Raw genomic sequence first — 19650 nt, 5'->3', positions numbered from 1 at the left:
CACACCTGATTTCTGGTCACGATTCACTATAAATACTAGAACCCTGGGGTCATCCCATGAAGCTGATTGGTGGGACATTCAGAACAGATAAAGGGAAGTACTTCACAGCACATAATTAAACTATGGAATTTGCTACCACAGGATGCAGTGATGGTCACCAATTCGGATGGTGTTAAAAGGAGGTTAGACAAATTCCTGAAGGCTATCAATGGCTACTATAAATGCCCATGTACACCAGTTACTGGGAACATGGGGGAAGAGTGCTGTTGCACTCATGTCCTGCTTCTGGATTTCGTATTGACATCTGGTTGGCCACTGTGTGAACAGAGTGCTGGACTAGGTGGACACTTTGTCTGATCCAGCATGTTTCTTATATTCTTATTTTCTTATATTAGGAATGATTTTGAAGCATGTAAACATAATTGCAGTTGCTTTTTTGTTTTTGTAATTCTGGAATGTTTTCTACAACCAAGAGACCTGTCAAACCTCAACTTTACTAGAGCAGTTGTGATTTAAATGTAGCTATATTGATACTTCTCATTAGCTGATTCTATGCAGAAAATCCCTGCAGGCATAATAGAAAGAAATGTTGGTATGCTTAAGTAACTTCAATGGGATGTAAACTTTTTCTTTCACATATTATATATGTGAAAATATTATTGTCTGTGAGCAGTGTTAAGGTAGGAGGTCTTAAGTAAAGATTCAGCTGGATTACTTAGAACTGAATTTCATAGTTGATAATGTTGTTTAAAAAGTGGCAGATGCTGCCATATCTTTAAAAACAAAATGCAAAGAGAATTGAGAATTGTCTGTGTGTTCATGTGGATATGAAATGTACTGGCATTTTTTTAAATCAGTACAGTCTGACTCTAATTACTGGGTCATATGTTCAATAACAATTTGTTTTCTTTTAAATGAATTAGTCCATGTCCATCACACACTGCAGCTTATGATTTTTATTTAGAGGTGATTTGCAAATTAAACTAAAACAAGTATCTTTTGTCCCATGGCAATTGTTGACATCAACCAAAAAGGCTCTCTTTGAGAACTGAACTAACTGACCTTTAAATGGAGGACAACTTCAAATAGAGGACTGTCCCCTAAAAGAGAGCACATGGCCATCCTAGACCTTGCTTGCATGGTTTTCAAAACTATTTTTACATGCATAAGGACTAGAAACTTGTTTATTTTAAAAAAGTTTTCCCCCCCAAGACACTGAATTCTATGCCTAGTTCCAAACACTGTGCTTGTGTAGTGTGCTGGTAGAATACATAGAACTTGCTTCTTCTTGGATGCCTATCAAAGCCTGAACAACAAAAGACCTTCCTGTTTGAACTGGCATTTGGTAACACAATTAAGCCAATGGGGAGCAATTCCAAATTCACTCTGTTGGTTCCCTAAAAGTTCTTTGTTGTATTTTCTCTCTAGTTATAAATGTTATTTGTTGTGACTCAGAGTCGGCCTTTTGAATCTAAGGCAGTTGCACCTATTTCAATGGTCTTTCTTTACATGTAAATATGATTGGCATTTTACAGCCACAAATACATTGTGAGTTATATTATTTTCCTGTATTCATAAATTTTCTGTGCACCTCTGATACTTTGCCTGTGGATCAGATCAAGCTCTGACCTCTTATTTCTTGCTAGTCTGCTCAGACTCCTCCTTCCCTCTGAATTGATTCCTAGAAAACTGGATGGATCTTAAAGTTTTTTAAAAAAACCACTTTTTTTTTAATAAAGGGGTTCCTTCCCACATTTTTTAATATGCCAGATAGGGGCATCCACAGAATAAACATTTGTGCAAATAACAGGGGTAGTAAATCCAGCTTTCCCCAAATTGGTGTCCTCCAGATTTTTTGGACTACAACTCTCATGAGACCCAGCCAGCATGGCCAATGATCAGTGGTAATGGGAGCTGTAGTCCAAAATGTCTGGGGGCACCAGGTTGGGGAAGGGTGGTGTAATCCTTTTCCCAGCCTTGCCAGTGTAGCTCTACATTTGTACAGTAATTGATGCTTATTTGGTCATGTTTGAACAGTTGCGAGTGGATAAGGAAGCATGGAATAAAGCACAGGCAAAAGAGCTTGGGATAAACTAGGGCCTCTTTATTTAACTACAAGGGAGATTCAACCCTTCACTGGATCTGCATGTGAAAAATGCAGGAATCAATATGTACTAATCCCAGGCTACTTGCCTGGTTTAAGGATGAGCCACTCTCTTAAGCCAGGAGTTGGGTAACCCGTCCCCTTTCTTATACAACACTTCGAGAGTGTGGGGAGACCGCTCCACATCATCCCCACGCAGAGCCATAAAACCCTTAGTAGATGAGGCAGGAGGATCTCCAAAGGCATACCATATCCAGACACATGAGCTGTGAAACTCGTGAGGAGCAGGAGCTCTGGCTATGCCAATCAGCTAAAAGGTGCCAGAGTGGTCACCATCCTTATTCTGGGATAGCAAATTCCCGCACATCCTGCTGACAAATTGACCTATTTATTCATCCCCCCTGTAAAACCTCAAGTATGGAGTAGGCAAAAACCTTCACACAACTTGTGGAAAGGGAAAAAAATCCTGCTCAGCCCTCCCCACAGAGGGAGCAACTGGCTATGCTATTTCTTATTTGGTCATGTTTGAACAGTTGTGTCAGCATGAAATACAACTCCATAACTGAAAACAGCAGGGATATGTGGAAGGGAATTGTAGCTTGGCAGGAAAGAGCGTTTAAATTTACTGTTGTTAGAAATTGGTGTCTTGGCTGCGGCAGCAACATTTTGTGACAACAGACCCTTGCTAATCATCTATTCCTGTATTACTTGCCGCCATTCACACCAGGTTCAAGACTGTGTTCTGTGCATATGAGTTACAGCTTGAAGGTCATGGGTAAGATCAGGGATGACCGGCTTCTGTACTCTGGGGGCTCCACTCTTCTCTAGATACTAATTGACAAGCAGATTTTCCACATGATCTGAACCTGTCACAGATAGTAAGATCATACATGGAATGCTCTCCCCAGTGGAATCCGCCTGGCCCCAACACTCATCTGTTTAGCACCATATTAAGACTTCCCTCTACTCCTAGGCATTTGCTATTGTTGGTTGTTTTAAGTTGTTTTTGTATGCAAATAGTTTATTGGTTATGTTTTATAATGTATTTTTAAAGTTTAAAACTTTTGTAAATCACCCAGAGACCTTTGACAACTGGGTAGTAAAATAATAATAATAATAATAATAATAATAATAATAATAATAATAATAATAATAATTCAAAGTCGGCCTTGCTGAGGGGAAAGAACTTCACAGGTTTGGAGCAGATGCATTGAGACATTATGATGTAGGATGGCCACTTATGCATGCTCCCCAAAATAAGGGCACAAATTTGCATTATATTTGCATATGCTAATATAATAAATGCAAACTCAGAAATAATTACTATAATTAAAATAGAAATACAGTGCCTCTCATAGTGGAGAAGACTGTGACCAAGTGACCCAAATTTCTTGATTTAAAATTCATCTGAGTAGGCCTGCTGGAAGAGCCTAGTCTTTATAGCTGTCTTAAACTCGGAGAGAGAGTTAAGTTGAGTTAAGTTGTTAGGGCCATTTGGGGCTGCGTAGATTTGCTTTCAGGCTGGATCTGACCCTGCGGCTGTCAGCTGAGTGTCCCAAATTAAGTTACTTGTGCTGCTCTGAATATTTTATTTTGTAGAAATCTGATGCAAATATTATTTAAGCCTAAATCACCTTGATGTGATTACTTTGCTAGGACTTCAGCACATTTTACTAATAAATGGTTTTACAAAGTAGGCAATGAAGCAGCAAGGAACTCTGAACTGCAGGTATGAGCTTGCCAAGAATAGACAGTGGAATATTTTCCTGCGTACAACTTTTAGTACTTGGCTGTATTCTGAGTGCACTCAAAAGTTACATTAACAAGGATGCTTTGCATTTCTTCCTCTTTGTTTGCAAGGACAGCTGACATCTAAGCATTGTAACAAGAGTCACATGGGAGGCCTAATTTTATGATGGCAAACTCTACCAGCTGAAATACTCTCCTTGTTTCCAGGTCACCAGGAATTACATCCAAGATGTTCACAGGGCATTATCTCATTCTTTACGTGTCACTATACTTGATGGCATTCATGAAGAAGTTTTAAATCAAACATGTGATGTCATCCTATCCAATTTGCCTACAGTAGTTAAGCACGCAACTTGTTCAAAAAATATCTAATGTCTTAGATTTCATTTACTTTTCCTACAGTAAAGAGGAAAGGTTAATAATTGTTGTGTTCTAAGTTTATTTTCTGCACTGGTACGCTTTTTTTAATCTATTGTCATTGTTTTGCTACTAATTGTTTGTCTCAGCTGACAAATTCGTTGTCTTGACTTTCTCTCTAGTAACTCTGCTCTGGATCCCTTTCAATCTGGATTCCGTCCTTTGCATTCCACTGAAACAGCTCTTACCAAGATCACCAATGATCTTCTCACTGCCAAGTCTTAAGGGCCATTATTCCGTTCTTATTCTCCTTGATCTAACTGCGGCCTTTGACACGGTTGATCACGATCTTCTCTTAGATTCCCTCCATGACCTTGGACTCTGTGGCTCTGTCTATAACTGGTTTGCCTCCTATCTAGAGGGTCGCTCTTTCAGCGTGTCGGCTAACGGCAGCTCGTCCTCCTCTTTTCCCCTTTCAGTAGGGGTTCCGCAAGGCTCGGTGCTTGGCCCGTTGCTGTTTTCTTTATACATGCTGCCCTTGGGTAAGCTTATTCAATCTCATGGCCTCCAATATCACCTGTATGCCGATGATACAGAATTATATCTCTCATCTCCGGAACTTTCTCCTGATGTCCACGATCGTATCTCGGCATGTCTTTCAGATATCTCAGCCTGGCTGCTTCATTGTCGTTTGAAACTTAATATGGCAAAAACTGAACTGCTTGTTTTTCCTCCTAAACCTTCTCCTCACCTCTCATTCTCTCTTACTGTCAACGATGTCACGCTTACTCCGGTCAAGGAAGCTCGTAGTCTTGGCTTTATATTTGATTCCTCGCTCTCCTTTATTCTTCATATCGAGGCAGTAGCTAAATCCTGTCGTTTCTTCCTGTATAATATTGCCAGGATTCGACCATTTTTGTCTGTCTCTTCTGCCAAGACTCTTGTTCACGCACTGGTCATCTCTCGGTTGGACTACTGCAACCTTCTTCTCTCTGGCCTTCCCTCGTCTCACATCAGTCCGCTGGTCTCTGTCCACCACTCTGCCGCTAAGATCATCTTCTTGGCCCGCCGCTCTGACCATGTCACTCCACTTCTGAAATCTCTTCATTGGCTTCCAATTCACTCCAGAATCCAATATAAACTTCTCCTGCTGACCTTCAAAGCTTTTCACGGTCTAGCTCCTGCCTATCTCTCCTCTCTCATCTCACACTATTGCCCCGCTCGTGCTCTCCGCTCCTCTGATGCCATGCTTCTCGCCTGCCCAAGGACCTCCACTTCCCTTACTCGGCTTCGTCCTTTTTCTTCTGCTGCCCCTTATGCCTGGAACGCTCTTCCAGAACACTTGAGAACTACCAACTCAATCACAGCTTTTAAAACTCAGCTAAAAACTTTTCTTTTCCCTATAGCTTTTAAATATTGAGTTTGTTCTGACTCTATACTGTTAGCCTCACCCTACCCGGTGCCTGTTTACACTTTCCTGTGCCTGTTTGCATTCTCTTTCCCTCCTTATTGTTTACTACAACTTTATTAGATTGTAAGCCTATGCGGCAGGGTCTTGCTATTTACTGTGTAATCTGTACAGCACCATGTACATTGATGGTGCTATATAAATAAATAAATAATAATAATAATAATCCAAGTTAAATTTTAAAATCAAAACAAAGCAAAGACTTTAGATTTTTATAACAAAACTACAAACTATATTTTGGGTAAGTCAGAGATGTGCCGTTGTATTTACACATAGGGCTTATCTTTGTTTTACTCTAGTCCAGAGTAAAAATTGGATTTGGATCAGGACCACCATGCATCACGTACTTCCGTAGGGGTTAAAAATATGCATAGGGGTTGAAATAAAGTCTCCATTGGCATCAATGCTGAAAACTGTGTGTGTATGCTATATAGGATATTATTTCTGGACATGTCAGGGGGAAAATAATGAAAGAGTAATCTAGAATCGAACCTTGTGCATATGAGTTGTATCAGTTGAATCAGTGGAAACTGTTTCTAGCAAGCTAGGAAAAAAGCTAAATTTACCAGACAAGACAGCAGTAATTCATACCAGAGATACTTAGTAAGGGAGGGGGGAATCAACCATCAACAGTAGTGTTTCGGTTGCCATTTAAGAACAATTTTGGTATGTTGTTAATGAAATGGTTCTGTGCTTTAGTAAAGATGGGGTGGGGAGAAGAAGAAAGGAAGAATTAATAGACAGCAATCCAGCTCATACACTCAAAACAGCCCACTATGGGGTATATTAACCAGGTCAAAGTGTTGGTGCTGATCTTTAAAGCCCTAAATGGTTTAGGACCAGTCTAGCTGAAGGAAAGCATCTTCCCATATCTTCTTCTTCAGATGGAATGCCCTTCCCATGGAGTTTCACCTGATGTCTTCATTGCCAGGTTAAGACCTTCCTCTCCAGCATGTATTCAATCTTTTATTTGTTGCTCTGATTATGAATTTTACAGCTGGCTCTTTATTGGTTAATGGTTTTAATATTTTAAATGTTTCAACATGTTTTTAGTATTGTATTATTTTGATAATTTTATAGTCATATTTTTCTTTTGTTATTTCATTGTTGTTGTTTGTTTGTTTTGTTTTAATTTTTGTTATTATAAACCACCCATAATTGAAAGACAGCTCACAACAGTTTTAGCGAGTGATAACACTATCAATGAAATAAAAATCATTTAATTTCAGTGTATAGCTAACAGTGTATACAGCAAACTAACTAAAGAGAATGATCGTAAAAAGAAATAGTGGGTTAGAGGCAGAATGAACGCTCACTAAAGACCTAATACTCAATATACAGACTGCAAGACTGTCTGAGACTTCGGTTGACACTTTTTAGGCCAACTATCATTGAGATAGTTAAAAGATTATAATGTGTATACTGAAACGCCAACCATTGTCCTATCCGAAGTAATATAGACAAAGGTGACGTAGTCCCTGCCCAAGATAGTAATGCACAAAGGATAAAGATAAAGGGAGAGGATAAGATGTGAATGAAGGAGCACAGAAGTGCAAAGATGATCTGATGCTTCCAAGAGTTGTTCATGAGTATTCCCTTAAGCAATTTTGCTTCTTTATTGGAATAGACAAATTTCAGTTTTAATAGGAAGTGTGAGTTCATCAGATTTCCCCCCTTTGGGTTTTTTTTTTAAAAGCAATGTGATAATGAGGATTCTTTCCAAACTGAATAATTATCAGGTTAAGCCCTGTCATTTTACAGGAAAGCAATGAAACATTAGATTTCTATGGCACTTTTTTTCTAAGGGATCCTGTAAGTGCTTTACAGACATAAGTGCAGCAATCAAAGCTAGTGCACCATAAGCCAGTCTCAGTTCGATCAATGCACTATTGATTTCAAAGGCATCCTTCTGTAAAATTCCCTCTGTTCTGAGGATCAGGCATCAACTCCAGCTTCTGATTAATCAGGAAATGAAATGTAGCTGAAGTAACTGCTTTTATACAGGGAGCTTATGTGTGTTAACACAGTTGTGGGGGTGGGGGATAAAGCAAGGGCCGTCTTTTTATCCCTTGGGTCCTCTTTTCCAAGGAGGAAGGGTGTTTATTTTCATATCTATCCCTAAGATTCAGTGCGGTTAACAAAAATGTAAAACAAAGGAATATAATGAAACAACATTATACGCATATTTATATATAATACAGAAGTTAAATGATCTCACACTTGCTTAACCACAGCAGTTGCAAGAAATTCTTCCAGGACTTCCAGGAAGCATGTAGGCTCTGATTTTGACAGACCTCTGTGTGTGAGGGGGAATTCCATAAATGAGGGGAGTGAGCAAGAATGCCTCCCTAGCTGTTTGAACTCAGGGCCAAAAGGTGTCTAGTAGCTATGTCTTCTTTTCATTTTTACTCGAGAGCTGTTAAATCTTAAAAGATTTACTCCCCTCCCCCATGCTAGGAATTGGGGAACACCTACTCTAGAATAAAAATGAGAGAAAGTTATAACTGCTAGGGAGAGGGGAGAGGGAGAGGCCAGGATCCACTGTATCCTGTAGCCTCTCCAACCCTGGGCTCACCCCCATCAGAACAACTCCACTGTCTTGTGGAAATAGTTGAAAAGAAGGAGCAGCAGCCCAGCAGGGCATAGGAATCTCAGTCAGAGGCTTCCATCTAGCAGGAAACAACCCAATAGGGTTGTGCCCTTAACATAATGTCCCTTTTAGCCTTTACTGTATTGATAGTTTGGTCAAGGAGGTGTTTTCCATATACCTTAAGGTATACAAAGGAAAGTAAGGGATTGTAGGGCCTTAGCCATTAAAGGTTTTATAGGCCCAAAACAGCATCTTGAATAATGGGAAGCCCTGGCAGATGAAGGAGTGCAACTTTCAGGCCTTGTTACCTCAGCAAAGACCTCTTGTGAAAATTACTTGAGGCATATCAAGAGAGCAGCAGCTTGCCTCCTGCTTGCACATGTTTGGGTGCTGTATAGACCTTAAGAAGGAGCTTAGAAAAAAAAATCCTATGACCATACTCTAGGATAAAGTTGTGAACCGCCCAGAGAGCTCCGGCTATTGGGCGGTATAGAAATGTAATAAATAAAGAAATGTCATAAATAAAAATACGTTTAAAGCCCTGCAAGGTTTGGGTCCACGTTACCCACGGGATCGCCTTCCCCTCTACAATCTGCCCCACACACTTAGGTTCTCTGGGAAGAATTTACCCCAGTCAGCCAAAATTAGGCTGACAACTGTTAACCAGAGAACCTTCTCTTCTGCCGCTCCCAGACTGTGGAATGCCCTGACGGGAGAGATTCATCGTCTTAATAGTCTTGCCGAGTTTAAGAAAGCCATAAAGACTGATCTCTTCTGGCAGGCCTACCCAGATGATTTTTAACATGTCTAATTGTTATTTTAATATTTTATTTTATATGTTTTTAACCAGTTTTATGCAATTTATTGTGATTTTGTATTTAATGTTGTTCCCCGCCTCAATCCAGAGCAAGAGGCGAATAAGAAATAAATATTCTATTCTATAAAGCTCAGGCTAGCCCCATATCTATACCTGTCAGATACGTGGGTTTTTAAAGCATATGAGGCTGCTGAAGCTAGTCTCGACTCTGGAGATTGTAAATGATGAGATAGCACATCTGCTTGTGTAAGTAATAGCTGAGAGAACCCCTGAGAGAACACAAGTATTTATGCAGGACTTTGCCTGAGCCAGTTCTGAACCTTAGAACATGTTGAATTAGAGATCGCCTTTGGCCAATGCAGAATATTTTCCCTTCAGCTCTAATTAAGCTAAACCAACCTCAGTAAATGCAGGCATTGTGTAAGGCCTTCTACATCAGAGTATATGACTTCCAGAGACACTTGAGATATACAAAATTAAGCATCTTCATCTCTATCTCGATTATCTGTTTTCTTCTCACTAAAGAAAGGGCATCAGAAACCATTTCCCAGCACAGCAAGTACCTTAAATGATTATTATCACTTTGTATTTTGTATCATAACTCGGTGTTAAATCTGCTCCAAAAACTGTCAAGCAGACCTTCCAGCCCAAGAGAGCACCTTAAGACTTTTTGGCAACGTGTATTACAATTCTGTCATCCTTTTTGTTTCCACAGCTTCCCATTGTTGAAAAAATAAGAATCATAGCACAGAAAATCTATGGAGCTCAGGATATAGAGCTGTCTCCGGCAGCACAATCTCAAATAGATCGTTACAGTGAACAGGTAAAAACAAGGGTATATGCAACTGATGCATTGTAGGTGTCATTTCCTGTTATTTTATTAATTCTGTAAGTTTGTTTGAATGATAGATTAAAGCTGTCCGGGGGGAAAGGTGTATGGGGCCAGGGCGAAGGGTACATGGCCATCTGGGGAACCCCAGAGAATGAGATTGAGATTTTAGGAGGGCCAGTCCTAGCCCCCAGGCCTGAGGCTCTGTACCACTGGTGTAGGGCATGCTTGCACACATGTAGAAAATAATTTGTGATGCCGTGTGCATGTGTATACATACACAGAGGGCCGTGTGTCTTTTTTTTTGTCAACAGAAGAATGATTCATGAGCCCAAGGCTTATTCCTACTCTTTAGCAATTTATACCAGTCATAAACTGTAGCCTTGGTTTTGAAGAATAATGTGTTACTTTGGCACAGGGTCTTGGTTATGGAGGTTGTTTCAGAGCTGGGTACTCACAAGCTTGACAACCTGTCTGTTTTCAACCCTTCTCTGCAGGGATTTGGAAATTTGCCGATTTGTATGGCAAAAACTCACCTGTCCCTCTCCCACATGCCTGAGAAGAAAGGTGTCCCCACTGGCTTCATTCTGCCTATTAGTGATGTGAGGGCCAGTATTGGAGCTGGATTTATATATCCACTGGTGGGAACAGTGAGTACTGCATTTGAATTTTCTCTTTTAGCCATTATTGTATGCTTTGTAAATTGCCTTGGGAATGTTGAGGTATAAAGCTGTATAGAAATGCCTTAAATAAATAAATGACCACACTACTTAGATGAATATACATTAACATGCAAGTTACACCCATATATTTTGATTGAAATATATTGGCTGGGATCCAAAGAACGCTGAAATTTGTTCCGGGAAGCGACTTTTGACTTGTGTTTCTTCAAAAAGCAATCCACTAATGCCACTTTTGAAACTGGGGAGAGTTTCAAGAGCAATTTGTGATATGCTGTGAGGATCAGCTCCTAAGTGAGACCCTAGCCATTTCTTTCCCTGTAAAGCTTTATGAAATGTAGAATATATGATCCCTTTTTTTAGTTTCAGATTGAGCTTGTTTGTCTTATCAATATATAGCTATAGGTAGGGGTGTGTGTCTATTTCTGCTATAACAATAAAAGAGAATGTCTGTCTGTTAGTGCGTTAGCACCAACACTGTGAAAGCTAGACATTTGAAACTTTGCATGCTTAGGAAACCCTAGGGGTATGCACCTTATGATTACTTATTATTTTAAAATGCATTAATTAATTTAAATGTGTTCATGCGTTTGAAGCCTGAAGTACCATCTTCAGTCAGTAGGTGGAAGACTTCCCTAACCAGCACATAAGCTTTGCAGTCAACACAGTTTGACTTGGTTTGCACATAACACCAATGCATGGGTTATTTAACCCACAATTCGGTGGGGCCATGAGCAAGCACACGGCTTCCCACACACTCATCTCATCGGCTTTCAATCAGCTTTAATCAAAAACTTAGGAACTGGGCTGTTTGACGTAACATCTGAACCCAGACAACAAACCATGGGTCATTGTTGGGTTAAATTCTGGATTGTTTAAACCTAAGCAACCCAGAATGCCAAGTTTGGACATCACATCAAACAAACCAGGAACATTCCTGGGTTGTTGATTAAACCTAATTCAAAAGTGGTAAGTGCGTGGGAATCAACATGTTCATTCCCTTGCTCGAGGCCCCAACCTGTGGTTAAAACAACCCATAGGTTGTCATTATGTGTGAACTGAGCTAATGAAGCTAGCAGGGAGTACTCAAAGGGGCAGTTATGCAGCTGTCCCTTCCCCTTCTTTGGGGCAGTCTCTCCTCAAGGGAATGGAGTAGACATATCCCTACCTCAGGAGGCTGTAGGGATGCACAGTGGCAGGGCATACCTAGGGTGTGATTGACTTTACCTGAAGGCTTCACTGTATCAAACTAAGGACTATTCCAACGCATGCAAAGCCAGGTTTGTTCGCTTGTTTGTGTGTGCATGTGTATGTGTATGGGCGTGAGCATGATTTCATGGCATGAATTAGTTCTAACTATGAAGATATCGTATGCAACTGTACTAGGGATGGAACCCAAGCCCCAACCAACCATGTCAGAAGAAAGTGCTCCCGTGGTGTTATCTCATCATCCCAGAGCACAGCCTAGTTTCCTCACATTAGCAGCACATTGGGGAGGGACTGAGAGTATCTGACTTATTGTTCTTCATTACCAGTGAAAGGGCACAAGGAAGGAAGTGATTCCTGACTAGATGTGTTTTTGGAGCTCAGGAAATTCTGTCATGAGGACTTTCTGGCCTTGGAATATGCTTTCTATGTATATGGCCAGGAAACGGTCCTTTTTACTACAAGTGCAGTAAAACTGTTAGCATTCCCGAAGAGGGAGGGGATCCATAATGTGACTTCAACCCTTTTGTATGCTCTTGAAAAACTTGTTAATGACTTGTGGAATGTTATGAGTAATTCTAAATGTTAAATTACTACTAGACCCATTGAAATCACGGAGACATTAGCTGGTCAGGTCTCGTCCCCCACCAAACTCACACTGCGTACTTTGAGCTTCCAAACTCTGCATTTCTAAGTAATATGCGGGGAGGAATGCCGCTATTTTCATGGAAACTGTTTTTATAATGTGCAGATTTAAAGCAACTTCTAACCTTTGGAGCTCCTTTTTATAATATATTACCTTTATAGAATGCAAACTGAGTTTGTATTGGGGATATCTATGCAATAGAGGAGTCCTTTTAAGGAGGGGGGGGGGAAAGATACCACACTTTTTCAGAGGAAATTTAATTAATGCTGGCATGGCTTTTATCTCATCTCCCTGTGACCCTGACCGAGAGGCTACAGTATGCTCTTGCAGGTGGACTGTTGACATCATGGCTTGGCTATACAGAGAACAGGCAGGAAGGCTTGTTGAGTGTGTGTAGGAAACTGGTGAGGTCATTGGTGAATTATGTTTGGGTGGAGAATTGTTGGATTCTCTAGTGCTTGTGAACAAGCTCATCCCCACCCAAAGTTATTGCAGCTTTGTACTTTCCCACATATTAGCTAATCTATTTATTTATTTATTTATTTATTTATTACATTTTTATACCGCCCAATAGCCGAAGCTCTCTGGGCGGTTCACAAAAATTAAAACCTACTTTAGTGGTGGTGGTATATTCCATATAATATGTAAGTACACAACTTTGGCTTACTCCAGAGGCACCACTGACTATTCACAGAGTTGTATTCTTTGCCTCCATGCAGAGTTGAGATAAACATCATTTTACTGTGCCAGCATTTGAAGTCACTCCTTATCAAGCTGGTTTTTTTTTTTTGTTTAAAGGAGAATCTTTTCCAATGTTCACTTTCTAATCACAGCATTATGAAATATAAATACTTCCACCTAATTATTGTTATTATGTATATATTAAAGTCGCACAAGTATTGGAGTGTTAGACATTTTAGGTTTACTGGACCACAGTTTCCCCAAGTAATCATGTTCTGACCCTTGTCTGGGAGTCATTGGTTGACATTATAAATCACAGTGTATATGCCTACTCAGAAGTAAGTCCCAATGAATTCAGTGGGTCTTCTTCTCAGCTTACTGCAGCCTCACTCTCCATTTTCAGAGCATTTTCAGTTCCTGGTTTGAGAGGTCTGGAGCAATTCAGGTACTTCTATACACTTGTGACCTGGAATGCATAGCCACCCTGGGGAAGTAGATGGCAGGGTGTGATATAAATCCCAGGAAGGAGGGAAAGCCATGTTTTGCTTTGGTGGAATTGTTGCGTAAGATGTCCCTGCCCTTTGAATAAAGGATGCCTCTTTGACCATTGACCTTTATGAAGAGTTATAATTCCTTTGTATCACAGCCCACATTGGAAGTATGAAAATGATATTTGTTATGTTGTTGTAGTTTGTTTTATAATTTTATAGATTTATATCCCAACTTTCTTCCATCACAGAATTCAAGGTGGCATATATGGGTTTCTAGGGAGGTTTTCCGTCCCAGCACCAACCTGACCTCTGACCTGCTTAGCTTCAACAAGGTGGCTCTGTTATGCCCACTTAGCCCAGCCTTCCCCACCAGGGTGCCCTCTAGATGTGTTGGATTACAGTGCCCATCAGCCACAGCCAGGATAGCCAGTGGTGGCAGATGATGGTCATTGTAGTCCAAACTGTCTACCAGACACAATGTTAGAGGAGGATGTCTTAGTACAGGCTTGGGATATGCTAATAAAACCTGATGACTTCTATCCTAGCTAACATTCTCTCAGCAGAGTTCGATTCATGGAATGTTCCCACTGGCGGGAGAGAGAGGCGATTTTTGATGATTTCCCCTTCCTCTTGCACCTCTGAAAATTTGCTCCAGGGTTTTGGGGAGCCTTCTGTAAAAGGGGGTGGTCAGGGGGCTGAAGGGAGAAGGGAGAATCACTCCACTCTCTATTCTTCCAGCAGAGGGTCAGACTCCCTTTTGCAAATAAAAGGAAGTCTTCAATTTGTGCAGTTTTTGTTAGGAGTCAAGTCAATCTTCATAGAGTTAAATGGAAATAGCTACCTCAAATGTATGCTGTCTATTAACTATTTTAACACTATTCTGAGTTTTAAAGTTTTGCTGAATATTGACAAAGAAAGTTTCTTTCAGTGGAATTTTTGAAGAAAGATCTTACTGCCAGTTTTTGAAAAGTTTAATAAGAACTATCATGCTTTACCATATATTTCAATGTACATTTAGTACAGAATTTAGGAAATGTGTAGGACACAGAGGTGACATGATCACTTGTCTGTCAGCCATATAGTTAAGGTCATGCTACCATCTTTAACTGCCGATACTATTCTAACATAGAGAAAGCAAAGGGCTGCCTTGGTAGCACACTAGACTTATTTGCCCCGGGCAAGTAGCAGCATGCAGTCTGTTAAACTATCTCAACATGCTTCCATGCTTCTTGCCTCAAGGTTGGAGCTGTGCTGCTTGGGCAGTTGTGAAATCTGTTTGCAGCAGACCCAAGAAGATTATATCATGTAGAAGTTTCAAAGGAAGGGCAGCTTCATATGTTACAGCAAAGGTGGTTTGCTGCATTTTCACATGACCTGTGACAGCTCCATTGTTTACCATGGGCTTTAAGTCATACAAATGTTCTTCAAATGTTACAGAAAATGTCATCATATAGTAAAAATTTGACCCCTTTTTGCTGTAGTGTATGACGTATCCCTAAGACGGTCATAGCAGAAATGAAATACAAGAGTGGGGCTTAACAAACAAGTAGTGGTGATAGGATAGAATTAAAATTACACCAGAGAATGACAGAAAAGGATTCTGGAAATATAGGTAAAATGGAACAGAAGCTATGGTTGTGTTTGCTCCATGGGTATGGTCCATTGTTTACATGTTTGATGTGTCCAACTCAGTCCCTGGCATTTCCTTTTATATTTACAGCAGTGATAGGAAGTATGTTGCCCACGTGCAACATGATGTCCACTGGCACCAGTGTGCCCATAGACACCTTTCTTGCTGCCCACCGAGGTGCCCTACATATCCCACAGAGGAAGCGAAAAAGAGTTTGCCATCTATGAAATAAGGTTTCTGCTGACATTGAAAACCATGTCTTCAAAGAATTTGTTTAGTGTTGGTGATTAGACCCTGCCTCAGTCTTGTAAGTATTTGTGCAGTTTACTTGTCCCTTGTGACTAGCCATGCTTCCTATGGTACACATTCTGTGGTGGTGTCTAGGACAGTTTCTCAAATTGCCAGATGTGCCCACAGGCCCAAAAAGTTGCCTTCTTCTGGTTTAGGGAGATTGTGGCTGAAATTTAGGCGTCAAAAGTGACGTTACTAGCTTAGATAGACCAAAGATTCATCTCCTAATGTCTAGATCCTGAACACCAGCTATCATATATGTGTATTATTATTTTTCTCTTCGCAGCCTGACTTCTGAAAAACATACTCTGAAAGGTGAAATGTCCATTTCTATACGTGTGAGCAGATTTGTAAAGCTAATTTGAGAAGTTGTGTAATTAGTTGCATTTTGATGTGTGACAAACTTTCACATAACAGACCTTAAGCACAAAAGCAAAATAGGCCATATTTCAATATAAATGCATTACAAAGGTCATTTGTGTTAAGTCTAAAAGGTCAACAGTATTCTCATTTCCTGCTTTGAATTCCTGACTTTCTTCAGTTGATTTTGATAATTGGTTCTAATTATATAATGTGTTAGGGTAGCATACATGTTTATTATTTAACCTCCATGTGTACTGGGCTACACAATGCAGGGTTGCTGTTGTTTTGTTCGTTGTTTTGCATATGCTGAGTTTTATTATATCATAATGCTGTAGTAGATGGGGAAAATCCACAGCTAGCTACAAGCACTTTATAATACAGTTACGTTTTTTTCTTGTAGCTGTTTTGGCAGCTGGAGGTAGTTTAATTTTGATAAGTTTGACATAAAGAATGGAATGTGTTTTTGGAGGCCAGAAATATAGGGGGAAAGTTTAAAGAGAAATGAGACAATGAGACACTACTACTTTGGGTATCGTGAAGTTGTTTGTTTGCTTTTCCGCCAGAACCATACAAATTCTTATTTACTGCAATGTTAGTAGCCATTATGTGCTGCTCTGCTAATAGCACTTCAAAAAACAACTTTGAAACAGGATGATGGTGAAAGAAAAACAGAATCTATTGGAGATTCTGTATATCTACCACGGGAAGAATCCACAAAGAGGAAGTTAAAATATACAGGGGGAAAGCACTCACATACTTGCCATTTTGGAGAAATTCTGTGCATGTGCATGCACAAAATATTGCAAAATGATTCTTCTCTATGGTCCCTTATGCAGCATGAGATGGCTTAACTCTAGAACAATTTCATAGCTGAAGAATGTTTCTTCTATGTGGTGGCCTTTATCTACCAAGCAAGGGTCAGAATGACTGGACGTATATTCAAACCAAAATCCCCCACTTAACCTATCGAAATGGCGTCAGTGATATGATGCATTCAGTGATATGATGCATTCAGAACTTCAGTGAGGCCATATATGTATCACTTCAGGGCATCATATTTCACCTCCCTTTTTAGCAGTCATCTGTAATTTTTGCCTGGATTGTTTAAAAGAACAGCATAAGGAACCATGAATATGCTTGTTGAATGTAGAACAGTTCTAACGTTTCCCTTTGAGTCGAGAAGCACCCACAGCCAAATATTAGAGTAGAAATGCACAGAGCCATTAAAATATAGGAAGCAAAATATAGGAGGCGGGCGGGGAAGTGCATTACATTCATTCAGCAGCTTGCCTTTTTGGGTGGACAACTAATATAATGAAACGTGTGTGTGTGAGCACGCGCAAGGTGGAAAGACTAAAACAAACTATGGGTTCACTCTAGCCAAATCGGATATGTTTTAAGATTCATTTCAGTAGAAGAGTTGTGTGTGCTTAATGTTTTTATACTTCTGTGGGTTAAGGTGCCCCTTTTAATCATTATTGAGAGCCAAAAATACAAAATCCTAAGCCAGCTATGTTAATATAAATTAAACAGATGATGAACTCAGGGATGTATGTACTATTTTGGTTCACTAGCCCTATAGTTCTTCTTAGCGGTGGTGGAATTTTCAGCTTGTGCTCTGGCTTTTAATTTTAAGTGGGGGTTAGATTAGAAAGAGTGGCTGAATCATTTCAAAAGGCTTCACAGACCCCTCAGATCTTGTTGCTTTCTTCTCCCAATCATATCTTATTACTTGTTCTCCATTCTGTTACTGCCAGGAAAACTGTCAGCTCACACTCCTTATCTAATCCATTGCGAGAAAGGTTTGGCACGCCTTTGGCTGATGTGAAGGGTTCATTTCCCTCAGGAGGACGACTTCTAGGGTTTTTTTATAATTAACCAGCCATCTTTGCTCTCAATCACTTCATTTTAGGGGGAAATTCAAGGAAGGGGTTTTCCAGTGAGCATTACAAGGAGAAAAGGGGTTAATTTCAAAGCTGCAGGAATCTTTCTGGAAAATAAATATCTGAGGGAGGAAAATGGATTTATCATTTCCCACTTCAGTAAATGATAGGGGTTTTAACCACTGTGGTGATGTAGTTAGACCCTCTAGACATGGCCAGTTGGTTTGCTGAAGAGCATTCATTTTCTGTTTCTACAAATGGGTGACTGATGATGATGATGATGATGATGATGATGATGATGATGATAATAAATTTATGTCTTACCTGCCTCTCCATTTTGATCAAGGTGGGGAATGACAGTAAATATAAAATATATAAAACTGAATTAAAACATAATATACATTGTTAAAACATCCTAAAAAATCTTATGTTCCATGCATACATGGGGAAAAGGGGGGAATAATCTCTCTCTCTCTCTCACACACACACACACACACATACACACACACACACACACACACACACACACGGAGGCAGGGAGAGAGAGTTCCAAATAAAATAAAGTCAATATAGAATCATAGAATAGCAGAGTTCAAAGGGGCCTACAAGGCCATCGAGTCCAACCCCCTGCTAACATCTAGTTACTTTTCCAGAGCAGAGTTCATTGCAAAGTGGATTGAATCTGGGTTCAATAAAATCCAGTCCCTTAGTAGAGACTGAAACTTGTTTTGTCTAATCATGCAATAATCTGCCTTTTTGATGTCAGTGGTCTAGCTAACAAAACAGAAAATTACTTGGTAGCAGAACTCACCTTCCTAATGATGTAGAGGTGCATCTCAAAGGGGTCACTGGTTTCAGCCAGCCAGCCAGCCCATTCAAAAAAAGAATGCAGAGTTTTGGATGCAGGAAAGGGGGGTGGGTGGAAGAAATGAGATAAGCATATCTCATCTCTTCCCAGCATGGTGCCAATTTACCAGATGCTCTAGAGACACTATTGAGCTAAATAAGAATATAGTAATTTGTAACAAATAGAGTTTACTTATCACTTATTACTGTTGCTGTTCCATTAGCAAATAATGTGTTGAATGCACCTTTCTTTGTAGAAACACTTGAATATTTGCCACATCCATTATTGAAAGGAGCTCTTTCCTTGTGCTTCAGACCTAGATAGAACTCTGTACTGGAATCATATGGTGGAACTGGGGAAGGGATGACATTAGCATAGGACATAATCATACAATGTGCCTGTCCCAGTGACTTCTGTATATAGGGGTACATAAACAGGGACCTTACTGCATGGAAGTGACTCCTACACCACAGTGATAATGTATGAATGTATAGAATCTACCAACCGCAATAATTGTTGCTTCTGTATATTTCAGTGGAGCCCTACTGAACTGAACTTGTGCAGCAGTACTACTTGGTAGCTTGTTGCCAGTACTAATGCATGCCTTTCCCCCCTCTTTCTGTATAAACAATTATCACAACAGATTCTTACATTCCATATACATATACAGGCTACAGAAAATTGTTTTCATATAGTGGCACTACTGTAACATTTGAAATCTGTTTATTATGTGGGTGGCCCTAATTGCATAGAGGGTTTCCCCTGAATTGTCAGCAGCCATTAAGAATGCAAAAAATGTGTACAGTAAATAACTTTTGCTAGTCTCAAGGGAATTGGTCAAGCTTCTAGAAGTACCTGGATAGATAGGGATAGGGTACTATCTTTTCTACAAACTGGAACAATTTAAATGGCTCTAGAAAAGCCATTTCAGGTTCCTATGAACTTCCATTTCTTCCCAAGGTTATCTGCATCTTGCACAGAACTTAAGAGTTATCTAAAAATATTTACATAATTTTAA

The 19650-nt window shown here is 39.9% G+C and overlaps 1 protein-coding gene across 1 annotated transcript in view; it reads left to right on the top strand.

The window, feature by feature from the left end:
- Positions 1-19650, top strand: part of MTHFD1L (methylenetetrahydrofolate dehydrogenase (NADP+ dependent) 1 like) — a 150426-nt gene that overhangs the window by 100616 nt on the left and 30160 nt on the right. The window contains exons 25-26 of the mRNA XM_063124539.1: positions 9801-9908; positions 10412-10564. Coding sequence (XP_062980609.1) covers positions 9801-9908; positions 10412-10564 — 261 coding nt within the window. The remainder of the gene's footprint in view (positions 1-9800; positions 9909-10411; positions 10565-19650) is intronic.

Source organism: Elgaria multicarinata, chromosome 4 (genome assembly GCF_023053635.1).
Source record: "Elgaria multicarinata webbii isolate HBS135686 ecotype San Diego chromosome 4, rElgMul1.1.pri, whole genome shotgun sequence".
Lineage (NCBI taxonomy): Eukaryota > Metazoa > Chordata > Lepidosauria > Squamata > Anguidae > Elgaria > Elgaria multicarinata.
This window is presented reverse-complemented; position numbering and strand designations above follow the sequence as displayed.